Here is a 21,745-nt window from a genome sequence, read left to right as displayed (position 1 = left end):
TATTTAACCTAAATCTTGAGGAAACAATTCAAAATATAGGACATTCTTTCTGCAAGACAGCTGGCTTAGATACCTAATTCAGTGCCATGAAAAATGAAGAAATTGTGAGTACTGTTCTAGGCTGTGGCAAAGAGAAGATAAGGAAATATAGTGTGTGACTTGATTAAATCTCAGAATGGCAAGGGTCGGAATCGGGTAGCTATTAAGGGCATTTTGTGGACAATTGAGGAATCCAAATAGGGACTATAAATTAGGTTGTATTATTGAATTAATATTAACTTTCTTAGGTGTGATAAAGATGTTTAGTTATGTAAAAGAATGTCCTTGTTCTTAGGAAATGTGTACTGAAGAATTTAGGGATGAAAAGTGACTGCTATCTGTGTTTAACCTGCATATGATTCCATAAACAACAGACATTTGTGTGGACCTGTGTGCAGATGAGAAAGAGAGGTAAAACAAATGTGACTAAAAGATAACTGGTGAATCTAGGTCAAAGTTATAGGGCTGTTCGTTATTCTTTTGGCATTTGGGAGTTTGAAAAATTAAAAATTAAAAAGGGGCGCAGGAAGCAGAGCTTTTGAGTGTAGGCATGGAGGCGACATGAATCTATGCCAATTACCAGGTGTGCTTCTGCTCATTTTATTTTTCAACACAAAACATCAAGTTAGAAATAACTCCCCTGCCTCCCTCCATGCAACCCTGGCCTTCTTTGACACCACTGGACCAGGGGTGTTAGGGTGCTTCATTACAGCCTTGCAAGGAGAGAAGGCTGGCCTTCACCTGGCCTTTCCTGGTGGGGGTGAGACCACGTTTTTTGCTTTTTTTGTTTTTCTCCTGGTATCTGGCTGGAATAGAATGATTATTGTCTAAAAGTTTTTAGTCTTGCTAGGCTGCCCTTTCCCTGGCCCTTTAACTAGTGAGAATTTTGTTGGGGGTTTTTTGGTCTGCTTTCATTGGCATTTTCCAGATGGTTGACTTCTTCAGTTCCAGGTCTGGGGTGTAGGAGGCAAAAGGAAACCCAGGAAACTCACCGCTGTGTCATTCTTCAGCCAGTCTGCCTTCTCTCCACCTTTCAGAACGTGCTGATACTGGTTTTATATACAGTGTGCAGAGTTTTTAGTTGTACTTAGTGGGAGGAATAGAGAAAAGCATGTCTGCTAAATCTTCCCAGGTACAGAAGTCCCTGCATTAATACATTCACGCTCTTCTGGGCTGGGCCCTGCCTCCCCTTCCAGCCTCTTTGTCCCCACATGAACTCCTCACTCCACCCTTGAAATTGTGCACTTTTGTCCCTTCTTGCTCTTGCTCTTGCTCTTGCTCAGCCTCAGCCTCAGCCTCAGCCTCAGCTTCAGCTTCAGATGACCTGCCAGCTCTCTTCCTTGTCTGCCTGTGGTGATTCTATTCTGTTCATTTGGATTTTCTCTGTGAAATCTGTCTGGAAAGTTCATACACTTCCCTCAGGCTGAATGTTGCCTCTTTTGTCCTATGTAGCTCTTTAAATTACTTCTACAATTGTACTTCCATCCTGTATTGTAATTATTTGTTTTTCTTTTCCTAAGCAGACCATGAGCTGCCTGTGAAAGCTGGAACCTGGACTATATATTCTTGTTCTCAGTAGCTACCGTACTATAGCGGGACCTTTGCTTCACTCAGCATCATTTTGTTATAATGTTGATGAGATGCTGTAGGAACTGAATTCTTGTTAACATCATTAGCCTGTGGTAAAATTTCTTTCATGATGTGTCGTTTTGCTTAAAGTTGCAGAACCTATCCATGATATTAAGTGAGGACTTAACTGTAGTTACTTAAGAATTGGTTGTTGGATAGTAGATGGATGAGTCTGTTTCTAGTTACACATCTAGGTTGTTAAATATGTTTGTTCCCACACATACACGGTCCCCACGATGTGCTGTGTATACCTACTGCTTCTGCAGTGGAAAAAGATCCAGCAGGCCTGCCTGGAAGAGGGGCTCCATGGACCATGGTAGTCTGCTGACCTCCGTTAACTATACTGTGTTCCTAGCCTTTGAGTTCCTCTGAATACAGAATTGGTGGAGAGCTTCTGGCAGGATGAAAACCATTATTATTATTTTTTAAATTTTATTTATTGATTTTACAGAGAGAGGAGGGGAGAGAACAAGAAGTATCAAGTCATAGTTGCTTCACTTTAGTTGTTCATTGGTTGCTTGTTGTATGTGCCTTGACCGGCCAAGCCCAGGGCTTTGAACCAGCGACCTCAGCGTTCCAAGTCAATGCTTTATCCACTGCGCCACCACAGGTCAGGCAGAGAACCATTATGTTTATGTCAGCATCTAATAAAGTGACATTCAGACCCAGGTACCTCGTAAATATTTCTTAATGATAATGATAAGGAAATAAGCCTGGATGGCTAATTGCTATCCTTCTTGCTGAGATTTATTTCCAGAACTGCTTTATGGATCCTAGACTTTCAATTACTTTCATATTAAAATAAAACTGGGGCCAGTGGTAGGACAGTGCTACTTAATGTCCTAAATTAATGTGATAGGTTGGTTTTCAAAGGTCCTCATACTTGCTCCTCAGTGCTAGCTTAATTCAAAAGCGCTCAGTCCCAGAGTACTGCATTGTGAGCCCCAGAGCCTGTGGACACACCAAGCACAGCTTTGAGCTCCCTCATAGAAGTGGATGGCAATGCAGCTGGTCCTCCCTATCTCCTGGTTCTGCATCCATGAGCTCCACAAAACTTGGGCTAAAACTGTCCAGGAAAAAAATGTCATGTGGTTGCTGACATGTACCAGGTGATGTTTGCATCTGTACTGAACAGGTACAGACATTTTCTTGTCATTATTCCCTAAACAATACAGTATAATGACTATTTATGTGACACTTGCATTGTATTAGGTATTATAAGTAATTTAGAGAGGATTTAAAGTATAAGGGAGGATTGCTTAGGTTGTATGCAGATACCTCACCATTTTATATAGGGTAGTCAGTGTCTGCGGGGAGTCCTGGAAACAGTCCTCCATGGTTACTGAAGGATGACTATATTTTTAAAAAGAAAGTTGAAAACATTTCTCTCTTTTTATTTCACAATGACCTTATTTAATTAGTGCAGCAAATGTGTAAGGGGAGAAAGAAAATGGGCGCTGGAGAGAGGGATCAGAATATGAATTGGTGGTTTAGCCAACCAGGGGTGGGACCCACATCTAGAACTGAAACTGTGATTAAGAATGCCACACCTCTGAGCCACTTCTGTGCATTTGACTTTTGTGGGGAGCTTGGCTATTTTCCTTTCAGGACGTGCTGCACACTTCCCATTGTTCACATCGAGCTATGTGAGTGTTCTGACAGAAGCAGCTCCCAGGCAGTGGGAGTAGAGCAGGGGTCCCCAAACTTTTTACACAGGGGCCCAGTTCACTGTCCCTCAGACCGTTGGAGGGCCGGACTATAAAAAAAACTATGAACAAATCCATATGCACACTGCACATATATTATTTTAAAGTAAAAAAGCAAAATGGGAACAAATACAATATTTAAAATAAAGAACAAGTAAATTAAAATAAACAAACTGAACAGTATTTCAATGGGAACTGTGCCCCTCTCACTGACCACCAATGAAAGAGGTGCCCCTTCCGGAAGTGCGGCGGGGCCGGATAAATGGCCTCAGGGGGCCGCATGTGGCCCGCAGGCCCGTAGTTTGGGGACCCCTGGAGTAGAGGATCAAGAACTGCCTTCTGACGCCAGAAATGTCTACTGCTGTGTATAGTTTGCACATCCCTGGGGTTTGCAGTGAGCTTTGGGGGCTTTTCTTTCAGAGACTGCCTTCTAAGAGTTTCTGGGGAAAAAATTTCTGAGTAACATCCTGGCTCCTGGATCCTCTGACAAAACCATGAAGGCAACACAGAGGAGGGAGGTGGAGGTCTAAGATGAATGAGCCCTCCTGGTCAAACATATTCATGGGTTTTAACATTGAGTCTAATGGATTTTTCCACAACCAGCAGAAGCCTAAAGTTTAAAACCTGTTTTCTACTTTGCTGAGTTTCCTTGTGTTTCATCCCCTAAGCATGGAAGCTAGAGATGACTGCCATTTGCTCCTATGTTAAGAAAGCCCAAGGATTACCTTTTTGTCACCCTGACATTTCCTGTCCTCCACAGTGGTGGCTTTTAACAAAGTTGGCAGGACATGCATAGGGGTGCCCTCTCAACCCTACACCCCAGTGTACTACGAGCACTGGCTGCCTCAGCTCCAGTCCTCAAATGAACCTGAGAAGTGCCTTATGGGAGTCTTGACCATATCCTGAAAGAAAGAGGGATCATTGCCCCTTTTACCTGTTAGAATTAGCTATTGAATTGCTGACCTTGCTGTAATAGAGCAGAGTTAGAAGGGGGGAAAGAGCAGCACAAAGTGGGTGGACTCTTCAAGGACTAAGAGAAATGCAGTTGTTGAAGGTTTAGAAAAGTAAGAAAGGGAAAACAGAACTAGAACTGGGTTGGGGTCTACCACTTGATGAATGACCTCACAGCTTGCTGCAGTATTGGTTTTATCATGTATAAAATTGGAATATCGGTTCCTACCACCAGGTTGTTAAGAGGATTCGATGAAATTATAATGCTGCTGCTGTTGTTACAAAATTAAACTGTATTTTGGGGTTGGTAATTATTGTCTTGAATTCTTTTCTTGGTTCTCATTTCTGGTTCTCTTTAACTAGGCCCTGAGCAGATAATGAATTCTTCTGGTCTTCTCGTTTCTCTCCCAGTTCATCTCCTGGTATCAGTGCTGAAGTCTACCCCTTAAGTTCCACAGGGAGCCCTGGATTTTGAACCATGGCTTTCTGTGCCTGTGGTCACTTTGAACCCCTCTTGAGAGCCTTCTGTACACCTCTTTGTGCTCCATACTGTGGCTGAGCTGACCTTTCCACATTGCCTGCCCTGAGCCCTACATCTCAGCAATATGTGTGATTGAAGCATCCTTGCCTCCCCATCCAATAGGGTCATTGTTCTCTAGTTTTTGAAGAAGTTAAGAAACTAACGAAGAGGACTATAAAGAACTCTGACTTGAGAGTGAGACAGAGTTAGGTTGTAATCCTAACTTTGCCATTGACTAGCCTTTCCTGCCCTTCCTGAGCCTGTCCTTATCTGTGAAATGTAATATTACCTACCACATGGCATCTTTAGGACTATTATAATATCTAGAACAGTGCCTGCTACACAAGTAGGCACTCAGTAAATATCAATCTCTTCCTTGGTATTACATGAAAACTTCCTTAACTCAATGGAACCAAACAGGAGGTCATATGTATACTGACTACAGCCAGTTCACCTGTCACTTAACCCCATTAGTGCTGCATCATCCTTCTGGAACATGAAGATGATACACTTCCCTTCCACCAAATTCTGGGCTTTGTTAGTTGTTTTTCCAGAAGTTGGATTTGTGCCTTAGCCCTTGGGATAGCCAATATAGGTTGTTGAGGCAGCAAGCCAGCTGGGATTTTAGACAGACAGTGTGTGGCTGTGGTTCAGAAACCACCTGGCCTGTGGGAATCGAATCCATGATTCAATGCAGTCCCTGCATTTGATGACAGCAGCACCTTCAAGGCGTCGGTAAGTGTGCCACTCAGAGTGCTTGCTCTCTTGTATGACTCTTGCAAGATTTCTGGGAGGCAGACTGACTTTCATTCTACAGAAGGAGAAAATGAGACCCCAAAGCAGTCAGACCCTGTGTCACACCAGTAGTAATCAGTTGATCCCAGGAAAGAACACGAATGCCTTTTCTATCTGGGACTTCTGTGAGGTTTTAAACCCAGATGACAGCCATCATTCTGGCCGTCTAAATGAAAATTTAGCACTCCACCACAGAACCCTCTAGTTTTTCTGTCACGTGTATACTTTGTATCCATTTCTTAGAGAATATTCATTAATTCATTGATGAATTGTGTGCTGGGTACTCTAGATACTGGGGATACTGTCAAAAATGAAAAAAAAAAAAAAAGGACAAAACCCCTGTCAAGACCTGATGAAGCTGCTTCTAATGGTAGGAGGCTGAAAATAAATAAGAAAGATATGTGTATTACTGTAAAGAATGGCAGCGGGTGTTGAGTACTATGGAGAAAAATAAGGCAGAAAGGAAGCTGGGGGTGGGGTGGGGCAGACACTGTTTTCTCTTTCTTTCTTTGAACCTACTGTTTCATCCATGTGATAAACTCTCTGAGGTGAGAGTAAGCTACATTGCATGTTCATTCCCTGCTGGTTCGTCATGTCTAGTACAGATTCCTGCGTATCAGGGCTTTTGGAGACTGATTTTGGAGTTGAACTAGCCTTACCCACGAGAAGCAGGTGCATGGGGCTGTCTGCTTACCCACAGGAATGCCACAAGATCCCCAGAGCAGAGCTGGGGTAGCCTGGATAGTGCCCTGGAATATTTGGTTGGTTGGCAAGGAAGCCTGTGCTATTTTTTTCTTAGAGCTCATTTGTTAAATCTAGAGCTCCCCCTGGTGTTAGAAGATGGGGTGGGCTCTCAACTGATCTTTTAAGATTCTTTTTTTATGCTAAGATTTAAAAAATAATTTTAAAAAAGTAATCCTAGGACATTTGGAGCTTTGTTCTGGTATTGCTGTTGCTGAGGGCCACCCCCCCCCCACCCCGTGAGGGGAGTTGGAATAGAGGGAGGAAGTACAAAGGCTCAGGCAGGATAGGGTCATATCTATGCTCTTGCTACTTTTAGCATCTCTCTACCCTTGCACTCCTACCACAGCCAGCAGGCAGCAAGAGTTATCTCCTCAAACAGTTTCACAGCTGTTCTGAAGTTCTATGGGGCAGCAGAAGTGAAACTGACCACTGTCTTGTAAATATCTCTATTATTGCTCTTGTTCCCTACTAGAAGTGAGTCAGGCCTTTCCCCTCTTATCTTCAGGGTATCCCATCTCATCCTTTGTCCTTTATAGCCAAGTTCTCTTCAAGGTGCCACATTTGTGTAAGGTCCTTCAGCATTGTTTGCTGAGTTGAGAGCTGTGGTCCTAGTCCTTGACAGGGGCTGCAGTGAGTTCTTCTTGTCAGCTGCTGGTTGAGTGTGTGTACTAGGGTCCAACGTACAATCACTGTGAAGTCCCTTTAGTTCTTAGAGATGAAATTGATGTCAGTTTTAGCAACACTATTATTATCAGCTGAAGTAAAGAAGGAAATGGCACCCAAGTAGACATCTTTTTTGTTTAACCGCCCCATTTAGTTTGGTCACTTTGTGGTTCTTCATGAGGTTGAAGTCAGGTGGACCCCACAGGCAGCTCTGATCCTGTCTGGGTCCCCATCTCCCCGTCTCCCTGAGAGTAAGGTGAGGCCACTGCTAGCTGTTCTTGGAGGTTGACCAATCAATGAGGATTATACAGCTAATGGGCCCAGGATGATTTTTTAAAGTTATGTTCAGTGGGTATACTTTATAGAACCCAAACTTGGGACAGTGACTACTCCCATTAGGAATAAAGTAGCTAAAGTTGTTTTAGTGGGGTAGCTGAACCATGAAGGTATATGCTTTCTAGGGTGCCATTTTCTTCTTCATTTCAGCTGATATTAATAGTACTTCTAAAATAACCTTGAATTTAAGAAGCTTTCTCCACAGTAAATTGTAGTAGTTGACATGCTGCTTCACTAATAAAGCAATTATTTTATGATTCTTCTCCCAACAGCTTTGAAAAGTCCAGCTGCATTTCATGAACAGAGAAGGAGCTTGGAGCGGGCCAGGGTAAGGCACCATATTTTTGAGGACCTCCAAAGAACATTGTCAGAGCCTCCTCATTGCTAGTTATGTTCCTTCCAGTCTAGCACGCCTCCAGAGTTAGCCCTTGCCTCACAGTTTTTTTGTTTTGTTTTGTTTTTTAAGGTGAGAGGAGGGAGATAGTGAGGCCGACTCCTGCATGCACCTTGACCGAGATTCACTCAGCAACCCCATCTGGTGCTGATGCTGGAGTACTGAGCTATTTTTAGTGCCTGAAGCTGATGCGCTCCAACTGAGCTGTCCTCAGCATCCAGGGCCATGCTCAAACCAATTGAGCCACTGACTGTGGGATGGGGAGAGGGAGAGAAGGGGGAGAGGAAAAGGGGCAGAGAAGCAGATGGTTGCTCTTCATGTGTGCCCTGATTGGGAATCAAACCCAGGATGTCCAGATGTCAGGCTGACGCACTATCCATGGAACCACTGGCCAGGGCCTCACAGTTCTAAATAGAAAATGCAGCCTTTTCTACGTTATCCCCACCCCTAGCCATCTCCCAGCTTACGGATCATGATCAGAATGAGTTTTCTCCTTTACTTCATTTAAGAGTATGTAATGATCACTGATCCTGTTGCTTTGGAGACCACTGATATTTTCCCATTTTTAAATCCACCTTAACCTTTTGTGGATGTTAGGACATGAACACCAGTTGTGGTCCCTCCATGTTGATGGCTACACTGCCCACACCTCTTCAGGATGGGCATTCACTTGTCTTCATGTGCCCTGAACAACCAGTGTCCACTTGAGGCTGTGGAAGCAGAAGCTGGGCCCCACTCTGAGCCCAGGTTCATGCTCTAGTACCTGGCTTGCTGCCTGTCCCCTCTTGGTTTCAGTTCCCTCGGGGGCCTCAGGGGGATAGTCTGCTGCCCAGTGTGGGTGGAGATCGGGAAGTTGCCAGAATATGCTTCCCCCTCTCATCTTCTTCACTTTTGTCTTTCATGTAAAAGACAAGGGAAGAGAACCTCCCCAAGGGAGGGCCACAGACTGAGGTACCCTAACACCCAGAGACTGAAATGTTTATTTCCAAGACTTTTGTTACTGCCTTACCTTTTTAATTTATTTTTTGTTCTAAGGAAAATCATGACTAATTCTTAAAGTAAATGAGAAGAATGAGGCCATGGGTACTGGGAACCAAAGCAGTAGCAAACTACACTGTTTTAGTGCCCAGAGTGTTAGAGAACACAGCAGAGGGCAGAGAAAGAACAGCCTGGCCCGCACCCCAGCCCGTTTGTATGGCGTGGCACCGTTTCCTGGACTGCTTCTCAAGCAGGCAGGGAGTAAATACGAGCCAGTTAGAGCAGTTGCTTTTTTTTGTTTTGTTTGTGGGGTTTTTTGTTGTTGTTTTTCTTGTATTTTTCTGAAGTGAGAAGCTGGGGACAGCAGACAGACTCCCACTTGCGCCCGACCAGGATCCAACAGGCAAGCCCACCAGGGGGCGATGCTCTGCCCATCTGGGGCGTTGCTCCACTGCAACCAGAGCCATTCTAGCGCCTAAGGCAGAGGCCATGGAGCCATCCCCAGCGCCCGGGCCAACTTTGCTCCAATGGAGCCTCGGCTGCAGGAGGGGAAGAGAGAGACAGAGAGGAAGGAGAGGGGGAAGGATGGAGAAGCAGATGGGCACTTCTCCTGTGTGCCCTGGCTGGGAATCGAACCCGGGACATCCACACACCGAGCCGACACTCTACTCCTGAGCCAGCCAGCCGGAGCCAAGCAGTTGCTTTTTTATTGAGCACTTTTATATGTGAAAATATATCATTTTCTTGTTTATGCTTATACTAGCTCTTATGAATTAGGTGTTATTATCTTCGTTTTATAGCTGCAGCTAAGAGAGGTGAAGTAATTTGTCTAGCTGGGAAGTGGGAAAGCTAGTACTCACGCCTTGGTCTGTGGACTCTACGTATTTTCTTAATCAGTTCTGTATTCTGCTGTGGCCTTGGCCACTGCTCATTCCTTCAGATGACTTAGAAAATACACCTCCTTCTGATGGCGGTGAAGGCCTGCAGTGTCCAACACCTGTTCTAGCATCTTCCACAGCAGCCAGAGAAGTTTTTCAGCCCCCTGAAGATGGGGTAGTAGGCCCCAGGCCCCCAGCTACTTTAAACCGTCTCCTGGAGAGCTCAGTACCACCCCAGGGCTGGCACAGGCTGCCCCATCAGAGCTCAGGCAGCAGACAAGGGCCAGGCAAAGCAGAACCAGGTCTTTACTACATGCAGTGTGCTCTGATACTTTATATTCTCTTTCTACTGGGCTCTACCTTACCCCGCCCTACCTTGTCCTAACCCCTCCTCTGCTGGTCCTGAGCACTAATGACCTTGACCTATGGTTTGAAATTTTCTGGTGCAGAGGTTTAGAGCCCAGGTCCTGGAGTCAGATCTGGGGTTACATTATATACAGTGTAACATGAACGCCAGGCAGTGGGGTGGCTCTGGGACTGTTGAGGAAATGGTTTAGTTTGCCTGGTCTCAGAAATGCAGAAATGAGGACATTGGACTTTAAGGAACTGAAGCTATGACACCATATATCAGAATTAGTATTCCATTTGGCAGTTTTTCAAAATGAGTGGAAAATACTTATGAGATCATGAAAATGTTTTGAAACAAGATATAAAATGTATATTCAGTATGATTACAACTCTGCAAAATTAAACTTGTCTTCTGCATGGAAGAATGATTATAAACAAATATCCCAAAATATTAACAGTGGATGACTAAGATGTTTTATTGTTTTACTTTGTAATCTTCCATTTTATTTGATGAACATATTTTATTACAGTAAAAATAATAGATTTTTAACAAATACATCAGTAGTTCACTGTCAGAATGACAAATGGTCTTGATGGATAGTGCCCTTGGCAGGTGCAATTGGAAGCGGATGCATCCTGCCCGGGCCTCCCCAGGCCTCAGAACCCTGCAGTCTCGGACCTGAGATCCTGGGGGCTGTGGAGGTGACCAACAGCCACAGCTGCTCTTTGGTCCTATTCATGTCATAAGCTTGTGACCTGGATTTGAGAGCTTCTTGATGTGTTTTTTTCTATAGACAGAGGACTATCTGAAACGGAAGATTCGTTCCCGCCCGGAGAGATCAGAGCTGGTCAGGATGCACATTTTGGAAGGTGTGTTGGAACGGAAATGCTTCTAACCCTTTGTCCTCACTGTGTGTTCACCGTTTCACCACCCAGACTTCTTCCCTTTCTCATTACTCCCATTTCTGTAGGCAGTGGGCACGCCAGACCTTACCATGGAGACACAGCAGTGCTGTGGCTGCCACCCCTGGGTTTGGGAATTCCTGGAGAAGCACATTCTGCTGGATTGACTCACCCTTTTCTCCCACAGCCATGTGGTGGCCCTGGATCTCGTCAGCTCTGTTTTTTTTTGACAGTCAGAGAATGGGACAGATAGGGACAGACAGGAAGGGAGAGAGATGAGAAGCATCAATTCTTTGTTGTGGCTCCTTAGTTGTTCATTGGTTGATTTCTTATTATGTGCCTTGACAGGGGCGGGGGGGTGTTACAGCAGAGTAGGTGACCCCTTGCTCAAGCCAGAGACCTTGGGCTTCAAGCCAGCAACCTTTGGGCTCAAGCCAGTGACCTTGGGGTTTTGAACCTGGGTTCTTTGTGTCCCAGTCCAACGCTCCCTCCACTCACCACCACATGGTCAGGCTTATCAACTCTTGATATAAAATTTTTTCCTCCAAAATCTGTTATAAAAATACATTTGCTTTCTTTTTCATTCATTGATTCATTCATTCACTCACTCAGCATTTACTGTATTTCCCCATGTATGAAATACACCTTTTTTTCAAAAAATTTGGATTCTAAAAACTGGATGTGTCTTATACAGTAGTTGTAGATTTTTTTACTTGCATTTCCCGCTTTTTTGCACTTGTTTTTTTCCTCATTGTTGAAGACAGTGATTCATCATCAGACACAGATGAGGACAAGCTAATGGATGGGAGTTGTTTTTTTTTTTAAACTGATGATTTTTTTTTTTAACTTTTTTTTTTTAATATTTTTTATTTATTGATTGTTTAGAGAGAGAGGAGTGAGAGAAAGAGACAGAGAGAGAGAAGGGGGAGGAGCAGGAAGCATCAACTCCCATATGTGCCTTGACCAGGCAAGCCCAAGGTTTCAAACCGGCGACCTCAGTGTTCCAGGTTGACGCTTTATCCCACTGCGCCACCACAGGTCAGGTGGATGGGAGTTTTGACAGTGATGAAGAGTTTATGATTTTTTTTTATTTTTTTTTTGTATTTTTCTGAAGCTGGAAACGGGGAGAGACAGACAGACTCCCGCATGCGCCCGACCAGGATCCACCCGGCACGCCCACCAGGGGCAACGCTCTGCCCACCAGGGGGCGATGCTCTGCCCCTCTGGGGCGTCGCTCTGCCGCGACCAGAGCCACTCTAGCGCCTGGGGCAGAGGCCAAGGAGCCATCCCCAGCGCCTGGGCCATCTTTGCTCCAATGGAGCCTTGGCTGCGGGAGGGGAAGAGAGAGACAGAGAGGAAGGAGGGGGGGTGGAGAAGCACATGGGCGCTTCTCCTATGTGCCCTGGCCGGGAATCGAACCCGGGTCCCCGCATGCCAGGCCGACGCTCTACCGCTGAGCCAACCGGCCAGGGCCGAGTTTATGAATTTTATGATGAATAAAACTTGAGTTCAATAACTTTATGTAATACAATTTTTTTTTCAAATTTTGGGCCCTAAGGCCTGACCTGTGGTGGCGCAGTGGATAAAGCGTCGACCTGGAAATGCTGAGGTCGCCGGTTCAAAACCCTGGGCTTGCATGGTCAAGGCACATATGGGAGTTGATGCTTCCAGCTCCTCCCCCTTGTCTCTCTCTCTCTGTCTGTCTTTCTCTCTCTCTCCTCTCTAAAATGAATAAATAAAAATTTAAAAAAAAAAAAAAAGGAAAGGAAAAAAAAATTTGGGGCCCCAAAATTGAGGTGCGTCTTATACATGAGACTGACTTATACAATACATGGGGAAATACGGTACGTGAGCACCTGTGATGTATAAGTAAAATCACACACTTCTTCCCACTTTCTAATGAAGGAAAGGTTTAGGCTGCTGAAAGCAATATGAATCTATCCTGTTTTGTTGTTTAGTTTTGAACTATCTTTGGGGTTGAAAGAGAACCTTCCTAGTCTGAACTTCACATTTTACAGATGAAGACACTGATGCCCAGAGCAGGGAGTGAATTGTCCCTGTTAACAGAGCAGGCTTGAGGGAGAGGAGAGACCACTCCATCGTCTGGTGCTCTTTCAGCTTTGTAGCTCCACCTCAGAGAATCCTCTGGCCCTGCCTGGGCCTGGTGGCTATTGTTGTGTGTGACCACACAGTGCCCACAGTTGGGGCCCCTTCTTCTGTCCTTGTGAAACTTTAAGCTGGGCCACCCTGTTCTGCCTGGGATGCACTTTGCATTCTGATGGTCTCTGCTCCTTCCCCAGAGGGAAGGAGAGCTGCTCTGGAGTGCCCAGGGCAAAACCAGGTCCATTCCTACATCCTCCTGCACTCCATTCTCTCCCACGGGCAGAGACCTCGGCTGAACCTTCTCTTCAGGCCAAGCAGCTGAAGCTAAAGAGAGCCAGACTGGCCGATGACCTCAATGAGAAGATTGCACAGAGGCCTGGCCCCATGGAGCTGGTGGAGAAGAACATCCTGCCTGTGGAGTCTAGCTTGAAGGAAGCCATCATCGGTGAGGAGGCCCCAGACACCCTGTGTGGACTTGCAGGCCAGATGCAGGGGGACAGGGTCTGGGCTTCTTGCCCTTTGACTTCTTGCTTCAACTTAAGAACTGAGGAACAGAGTACAAAGAGCCTGAAAAACAGGTTTCATTGGCTTGGGACAGTGCCAGTGGCCATAGTGGTCAGCGCCATGCCAAAATAACTACGTAAATAACAGACCTATGTCCACCTTCATCTCTATAAACTCAGGACTTCCTCCTTTCTCACAGTGGAGTTTGATACCGAGATTGACGTGTGTGAATGTATGGAGATGCCAGAAATTAGGAATCTGTGCCTTACTGTTTCCTTTTATTAGTGCATCTCTGTTTGGAGTGCGGCACTTTGCCCATATATTCTACTTTTCAAACATGGATCTATCCAGGCAGAGTGTGATAGGACTGTAGCCCCACAGGGTAGACCAAGACTTGTCCTCAGAGAGCACATGTCTAGGGGCTTACGCAGGCAGGTAAAAAAGAGCTGTGCTGGAGGGGGCACCGAAAGGGCCTGACATTGGGGTGTGGTGGCAGGGGAGGGGATGGCCAAGACTGGGGTGGCAGGGTGAGTAGAAAGTAAAGTGTGTGCATAGGAGAGAGGCATGTGCTCCGGGTAGATCCAGACATGAAGCTGGAGGAGGGATGTCAGGATGTGAAGTGGGAGGCAGGCAGTGTCCAGGCCGTGCAGTGCTCCACATGCCACAGGCAGGTCAGACAGGACTTCCTTAGATTCTGGTAATTGTTGGTACAGACATGTTTTCTTTGCAACAGTGGACCCAAGACCTGAACACAGACAAGGCCATGTGTTCCTGCTCTTGGGGGGGTAGCTGTACCTTTAGAGGAAGGGGGCTCAACTGCTTCCCCATGATGAGTCAGACTTTGGGCAGGGTACAAAGTGGAACCACAGGAGTGGACCCAGAGCATAGTGTGCTGTGCCTCAGGCTCTGGGTCAAAGGTGGCCGTGGTTTCAGGGCTGCACCTGCGTGGCAGATGGTGGTGTGGCCTTGTAGGAGGCAGTGGCTGTGTTGGAGGCAAGCATGTACTGGGCCATTAACAGTCTTTTTTTTTTTTTTTTTTAATTGATTTTAGAGAAAGAGGGTGGGGTTGCGAGAGAGAAAGAGAAACATCTATTTGTTGTTCTACTTATTTATGCATTCATTGGTTGATTCTTGTATGTGCCCTGACCGGGGATTGAACCCACAATCTTAGCATATTGTGACAAAGCTCTAATCAACTGAGCTGCCTGGCCAGGGCTTTCCAACAGCCCTTTTAATCCACTGCTTTGCCCTGGCATCCATCCTGCCTCATCTCAGTGTTTTCTTCCCCAAGATCTTCACCAGATTCCACAGCAGCCCCTAGTTTACAGGCCCATGTTTGGGCCAAAGTTAGTTTAGACTCTCCAGCCAGCCAAAATGTGATAAATGTTGGCTGAGAGTTGGCAGTGTGCCAGGCCCCGTGTGAGGTCCTGCAACAAAGACAAACTGTGACACTTCCTTCAGAAAATTCAGTCTGTAAGTGAAAACTGATGTATAAACAAGTCTGACTTCTGAGCTGATGCCAGCTTTGTGTAGCAGAAAGGCCATGGCCCTGTGACTTAGTTGTCACCTGGATTGCAGGACAAGGAGCCTGGCACAGCATAGGCTCCTGGGGAGACTCATGAAAGGGCTGCTGCTATTCGCAGTAACTTTCATTACTGACCAGCTGGCACTGCCATCTGTGGTGGACACTGCAGAGTAAGGGGCGGTGTGTGCGGTGCAGGGGAGCTCTGCCACGGTGGGCTTCTCTCAGGGTGGGGTGTCAGTGGCAGGGGAAGTACACAGGTGATATGGCACATTTGGGGTCAACCTGAAGTTAGATCATTGTTGCCAAGTAGAGAAGTACAGAAGGACATTCCAGGCAGAGGGACAATAGGGGCAGTGGCCTGGATGCCTGGCAAAGTACAGCTGTTTAAGGCCTAGGAGTGGTTTAGTTTGATTGGGAGGTAATCACTGGTGACATGACAGAAAGAAGAATTTGCCAGCAAAAGGCAGATCGAACGGGTTGATGAATGAGCAGGAGGTCAGGAGTGGTGACAGGGAATATGGTCCGTTTATTAAGGGGGTGAGAGGAGATGGAAAGGAGGGAGAGCGTGTATGGGGAAGGGTGTTAAGGGTGGAGACGTAGGAGATGGGAGGAGCGAGCAGGAGCTGGGACAGTTTTGCAGCTGTGAGAAGGGGGCCTTCCTTATCTCCCACAGTCTCTTGTACACATTCCCTTTTCTCCAGGCCATGCCCAGTTGATCTGTGAGGTTCATGACAAGGCCCTCTCTTCCAGAAGGTCTCCCCTGAGCCTTAGAGAAGCCTCTTCAGCCTCCCCTCAGAGTCTCTGTTTCCCTCTAGCAGAGCCTATACTGTACTGTGCTCCAAGGAAGCTGGACCATAAACTCCCAGAAGGCAGAGACCTGTCTCTGTCCCTCCACATCCTGCACCACACCTGGCCACAGTAGAGAGAAACAGACTGCAGTGACCCTGGCCTGCACCAGTCCTTGGGCTTCTTTAGTGTGGCCAGCAGCTTCCTCAGGTTGGATGACCCGGGGAGTGGAGCTGCAGCTCCTCCATCCTGGTTCCATCATGTGGCTGCTGTCCCATAGCAGGCCCCTCACTGAGAGTAAGAGATCATGGGAGAAAATCTGTATGCGTGATTGGCATGAAGTCCTTGGTGGTCAGTGATCTCAGTTCCTCTGTGCACTGCACAGGTGCTCCTGCTAAGACAGATGAGTGCTGTGTGAGCCAGCCCAACCATGGCCATTCCTGGTTCCATCACTGCAGTTGGCTGGTGGAGAGACAGACTCAGCGGCTTCCTTTCTAGGCCCCAGGAGATGAGACAGTCTCAGGTCATGGCCCTGGAGGGGAAGAGTCTGTTGGGAGAGTCACTGGCTTGTTCTTGTTCCTTTTCTGTGGTCTTCCACTACAGAAGGTTCCCCCCAGCATGGCTGACAGCTCACCTCTGTGCCGTGGCCACTGCCTCAGTTCCTCCTGTGTGGACAGCAGCCCAGTGCAAAACCTCTTCCCTAACAGTGTTGAGGTGGTGGTTGTGACATGGGTCTTTTGAAATATTCTACTTGCCCCTGTTACCATCTTACCTTTTCTCTGTATCCTGAGATTTCCATGCTGTGACCCTGCTCCTCCTGCCTCTGCCTCCCTGCCTGGTCCTGGCTGGTTCCAGGAGCACCTGCAGTTGTGGCCATCCAACCCAGGGTGGGGCGGGGAAGGTATAGTCCCTGGGATGGGTTTTATTCTGGTGGCCTTGGGTCTCTGGGAACCACTAAATGGAGGTCACCAGACTTCCAGTAGTCCTGTTTCACCTGTGCAGGCAGGTGTTCCTTTTTCAAGAGACTCCTTTGAATGTTCCTAGACTTTGTTTAGGTCTTAAGGCTGTTACCTGTGCTTCTAAGGACCCTTTTTGCAGACTCAGAGCCCTCACTGCAGGGTCTGCAAGCCTCTGAGGGAAGAGGAGGGCAGTTCTGTGCAGTCGTAGGATGGGAATAAAGTACCTTCACAGCAGGGAAACTGAGGCAAAGGAAGCAGCAAGCTGGAGGGAGGGAGAGTAGAACTTTCAAGACTGACCATGTATAGAGTTAAAAACAAGAGGTGAAAAGTCAGGCCTTCCCTTGTCCAGGGGAGCACTTTGATGGCCTACTAGGACTCTTCCCTACTTCATTTCAGTCATGATGATGAGCTTTCCTAGAGCTCTTTTGGACCTACAGGCAGGTTGGCTGCTGGTCTCCCTTCCCCTGTCTGCCTCCCTGGGCTGGAGTTTGGGGCTGAGGGGCAGGCACCTTGCTGGGACAGCCTCTGGTTGCTGAGCAGGGCCCCTCTCCCCCTTCCTCGGGGCCAGAGGTAGAGTCTTATGCTGGGTTTGGCTTTCAGTGGGCCAGGTGAACTACCCGAAAGTAGCGGACAGCTCTTCTTTTGATGAGGACAGTAGTGATGCCTTATCTCCTGAGCAGCCTGCCAGCCATGAGTCTCAGGGCTCAGTGCCATCTCCCTTGGAAGCCCGAGCCAGCGAGCCACTGCCCAGTGCCACCTCTGCATCTCCCACTCAGGTAAGCTGGCCTGCTCTGCGTGCGCCCTGCTTCTCAGGGCCCCAGACTGGCTGGAGCTGCCCAGTCTGAGGTCCCTCACCTGGACCAGGTGAAACAGGGAAGTGGGAGGGGTGTTGTCTTGGTAGCTGAAGATCTGGCTGCTTGAGGGAATGGAGTGTCAACAGCAGATGCTCATCTCAGTTACCCTGTGGTCTCACATGGAGGACACAGGGCCGCCTGCAATTCATATGCCTCCCTGGCCCACCCCGTGTCCATTTTTAGTTTCATGATCTTTCACTCCCTCTGTCTCTCTCTCTTCTGGTTCCATTTGCCCCCTGACAGTGATAATGTCCAAGGAAGTGACTGCTACCCACCCCCAGGCAGGGCAGGGCTGGGATGCAATGCCACCTGGAGATGGCCATGCCTCTGGAGCAGCCAGAAAATGAGGTGTTCTCACTTCCCCCTTCTTTCTCAGGTTGCATGTCAACTCCCAGTGGGCCCAGATTCCGGAGAAACCTTTTTCCTGGCAGAGCAGCCTCCTCTGCCTCTCAGCCTCACCAATGGAACCACGGTCCCCACCGCCAAGCCCACCCCCACGCTTATTAAGGTACAGTTCTCCAGTTGACTGTCCTCTCCCTGTGCCCTTCTGAGCCCTGCCGCAACTCCATCCTGGCATGGGGAAAATGCAGGAGGTTGGGGTGCAGATCTTTTCTCCCTTGTCAGAGCTTAGCAAAGGTCACTGAAGTAATTTGGGAGTGCTTCCTGATCTCTCCAAAGACACTGGCTGTCACAGTTATAGCCACCCTTAACTGAGCACAGTATGCCAAGCTCTGGACAGGGCTGTCCTAGCCTTTATTCCTGCCCTCCCTGTGGAAATATGCCCTCCCATCCCATCTGGGTCACTGACAGCCTCAGTTACCCCTGTCTACAAGTGACAGAGCTGAAATGTGAAGTGATGGGTCCAAGGTAAGCAGGCAGTGTCAGGTGTTTGTCTTTATTTTCCCCCAAGGCCTGACTTGAAATACCAGGGTTGACCATCAACCCTGATGAGACACCTATTGGGAACCTTGTGTTGGGCACCAAGAGCTGCTGCTGGTCTCCCAGCCCTGCAGAGCCTCCGCCTCCAGGGTCTCTGAGACCTGAGTCTGCTCTCCTGCTGGGCAGACTTTCTTCCTTCCTGCCCCCGACTTGCTTCCCTGTCTGGTCTTGCTTTATAGTCTCCCCACAAAACCCTGCTGCCCTGTTTGGGAGTCCCTGGTCATCTGTGGTCCTCTGCTTCTGTCACTCACAGCCTGGGAGCTGGCAGAAGGTGCCTGTTCTTTCAACTGAGCCTTTGCTGTGCCTCTGGGTGCTGCCTGATGCACTCCTTTGTGGGCCCGCCCCCAGGCCTGCCCTGTTTGCATGTCCCTGCTGCCTGCAGGATGTTTCATGGCTTCCCCCAGTTCCAGAGAAAGCAGCTGTGCCTCTGGCCTGGTCGCTGGCACTCCAGAGCCCTCTGCTGGCTCCAGGCTGCTCCCTTGTCAACAGGTACCTCCCTTGCCTCTGTGGCCTATTCCTGACTGACCACAGATGTCAGAGGTTTTTCCCCAAATTCTTCCCTCAGACTTGCTTCTCATCATATGACCAGTGCCTTCCTTTGACCACCGTACATTTGAAAGAGTGTGTGTGTTTGTACTTCCTCTTCTCTGGGTAGGGTCTCAGCCTTTGTGGGATGGCTCCCCAGCCCTGCCAGTGAAACCTCCTCAAGGGCCCCTGGCTCCCTCCCAGCCCAGACCCTCATTTGTCTCTGACACCCTTTAAGCCGTGCTCCTTTCTCCACTCTTTTGCCTTCCCTCACCTTCCTTTGTGGCTGCTCTTCCCCTGGCTCCTATTCCTCCTTCCTCTTGGTGGGGTGCTGCTCAGGCCCAGCTCTCAGCCTCTATCTTCTGTCTTTTTCGGCCCCACTGCTTACTCTGCAGCCTTGCTCTGGGTCCTCTCTGCGGGCCCATCTCCATGCACCAACGTGCCCTGCAAGCTTTGCTGTCTTCTCCGTCTTCCCATGTTCCCTAGCAAAAACAGAACCTTTTCTTGACTTCCATGAGGGGACTACTGTTGTCACAGTTGCCAAAGCTCAAAGCCATAAACCCTTGAACCCCTCATCTGCCACTTGCTCCTGTTACCCCCTTTTCCTCTAGTCCATCTGCCCAAACCTTTGCATCAGTCCCCACTGCCATCTGGTCAAGACCCCAGCTGATCCCGTACCAATTCCTCACCCCTCTGTCCAGCGTTCTCTGCTCAAAACCATCTAGGCTCTCCACAGTCCTTGCTGGGCATGCCCAGCTAACTCTGGCCCTTGTCCAGCTCCACCCTTCCTGACCCTTATATAGCCTCCCGGGCCTGACCCGCTTGCTCTTCTTGGTCTGCTGGGTACTTGATGACGCTCCAAGTCGGAGGCTCTGTGTGCTTGCTGGGTGTCTTTGGAGGCCCATTTGGTGAAGGAACAGAGCTTTTGGAGTCCTGGGTTTGGGTCCCAGCTTCTTCACCTGATGAGTTCAAGATTACTATGTGACCTTGGAAAAGTGACCTCTGAGCTCAGTCCTCATTTTCAAGCAGACTTGTGAGCTCCTGCCCAGGCAGGGTCCTGGCAGGTCTGTAAGGTACCTGGTGTGGATGGCACAAGCTCCAAAACCAGCTCTTTTTAACCTTCTTGTCATGTTCACTCTGCTCAGGATGACAGTGACATCACTTTTGGTTGATTGTCCCTTAGCCTAGAAGTTTCCCCCTTTGTCCGCCCTTGTCTCCTCCTTGGGACACTTCCGGGCACTAATGAGGCCTCTGCTTTTGGAGGGGCATGGTCCAGTAAGGGGAGAGTGGGACTGGGCAGGGTGGGTAACAGTGCCTCCTCAGAAGCCACTCCATTGCAACAGGATGGCCACCAGCCTCCCACTTGGGGCCTAACTCTGAGATGCCCCAGACTGCCCCTGACGGCTCTTGTGTCTCCTGTGTCCTTAGCAAAGCCAACCCAAGTCTGCCAGTGAGAAGTCGCAACGCAGCAAGAAAGCCAAGGAGCTCAAGCCAAAGGTGAAGAAGCTCAAGTATCACCAGTACATCCCCCCGGACCAAAAGCAAGACAAGGGGGTGCCCCCCATGGACTCGTCCTATGCCAAGATCCTGCAGCAGCAGCAGCTGTTCTTACAGCTACAGATCCTCAACCAGCAGCAGCAGCAGCACTACAACTACCAGACCATCCTGCCGGCCCCGCCAAAGTAGGAGCCTGCCCTACACTCTCTCCCATCCCCCCAGTGGGGTCCTGAGACAGGCAGATGCCAGAGCTGGGTGGGTGAACCCCAGGCTTCAAGAATCCTTTAATCTGAATCCTGCAGGAGCGGTCCCCAGGCAGGGCCCAGGGGCAGGCCCCTCATCCCATGCCATCTCTGCCCAGCCCTGGGGGACGGGGAGCGGGGGGCTCGGTGGGTGCTCATTTTTGCCTTTTCTTCTCAGGCCGGCAGGTGAGGCTCTGGGAAGCGGTGGGCCTTCTCCAGTGCGCAGCCTCTCCACTGCCAGCACCGGCTCTAGCTTGGGTGCCCCTGGACCCGGTGGGCTGGCACGTCAGAACAGCACCTCGCTCCCTGGCAAGCCAGGAGCTCTGCCTGCCAACCTGGACGACATGAAGGTAGGTGGTCACCCCAGTGTTAGGGAGAGCAGCCAGCCCATGATGCACAGGCATGGAAGGCAGAGCAGGGCTCCAGGTTCTGGTCTCTCCCAGCAGAGGCACCTGGTGGCTGTACCAAGTGCAGGCGTGCCTGGCATGGTCATCTATGACATCTCAGCCTTGTCTCGTGGTCATTACCATTAACATCAGGCAGCATCTGTCAAGGGCCCTGGGGCCTACCTAGCTCTTGTATACCTCTTCTCTTCTTTGGCCTCTGCGGTGCAGTGTGAGAAATGGGAAATGACTGTCCCCCTGCTTAAGGATGAGCTAGCAACAGTGTCTCAGGGTGGAGCTCTGGCCGGCAGTAGACCTGGATTCAGACTCGGGGCTGTCCACTTCAGCACCCACCTTTCCCACTCTGTCAGTTAATGCCCTACCCAGTCTGCTGGGTGAGTGCTGAGTCTGCCTGGGAAGGGAGTGGCCTATGGGGCATTGGGCGGGGGTGGATCATGTTGGGGGTCTGGCTTGTTTTCTCTGCGCCGGTCAGAAGAAACAGTGGATCATATTCTCCCTTGAGAGTTTGTCCTCTGAACCAGGC

The 21,745-nt window shown here is 48.7% G+C and overlaps 1 protein-coding gene across 4 annotated transcripts in view; it reads left to right on the top strand.

Moving 5' to 3' along the window:
* The window catches only part of MRTFA (myocardin related transcription factor A), a 128,458-nt gene that overhangs the window by 98,164 nt on the left and 8,549 nt on the right, over positions 1-21,745 (top strand). For all 4 annotated transcript variants that reach the window (XM_066358482.1, XM_066358481.1, XM_066358480.1 and 1 more), the window contains exons 3-9: positions 7,656-7,711; positions 10,776-10,851; positions 13,271-13,432; positions 17,362-17,537; positions 17,992-18,123; positions 20,508-20,761; positions 20,997-21,172. In XM_066358482.1, coding sequence (XP_066214579.1) covers positions 7,656-7,711; positions 10,776-10,851; positions 13,271-13,432; positions 17,362-17,537; positions 17,992-18,123; positions 20,508-20,761; positions 20,997-21,172 — 1,032 coding nt within the window. The remainder of the gene's footprint in view (positions 1-7,655; positions 7,712-10,775; positions 10,852-13,270; positions 13,433-17,361; positions 17,538-17,991; positions 18,124-20,507; positions 20,762-20,996; positions 21,173-21,745) is intronic.

Source organism: Saccopteryx leptura, chromosome 1 (assembly GCF_036850995.1).
Source record: "Saccopteryx leptura isolate mSacLep1 chromosome 1, mSacLep1_pri_phased_curated, whole genome shotgun sequence".
NCBI classification, from domain to species: Eukaryota; Metazoa; Chordata; class Mammalia; order Chiroptera; family Emballonuridae; genus Saccopteryx; species Saccopteryx leptura.
The sequence above is the reverse complement of the archived record's forward strand: the minus strand, read 5'-3'. Positions and strand labels throughout refer to the sequence as shown.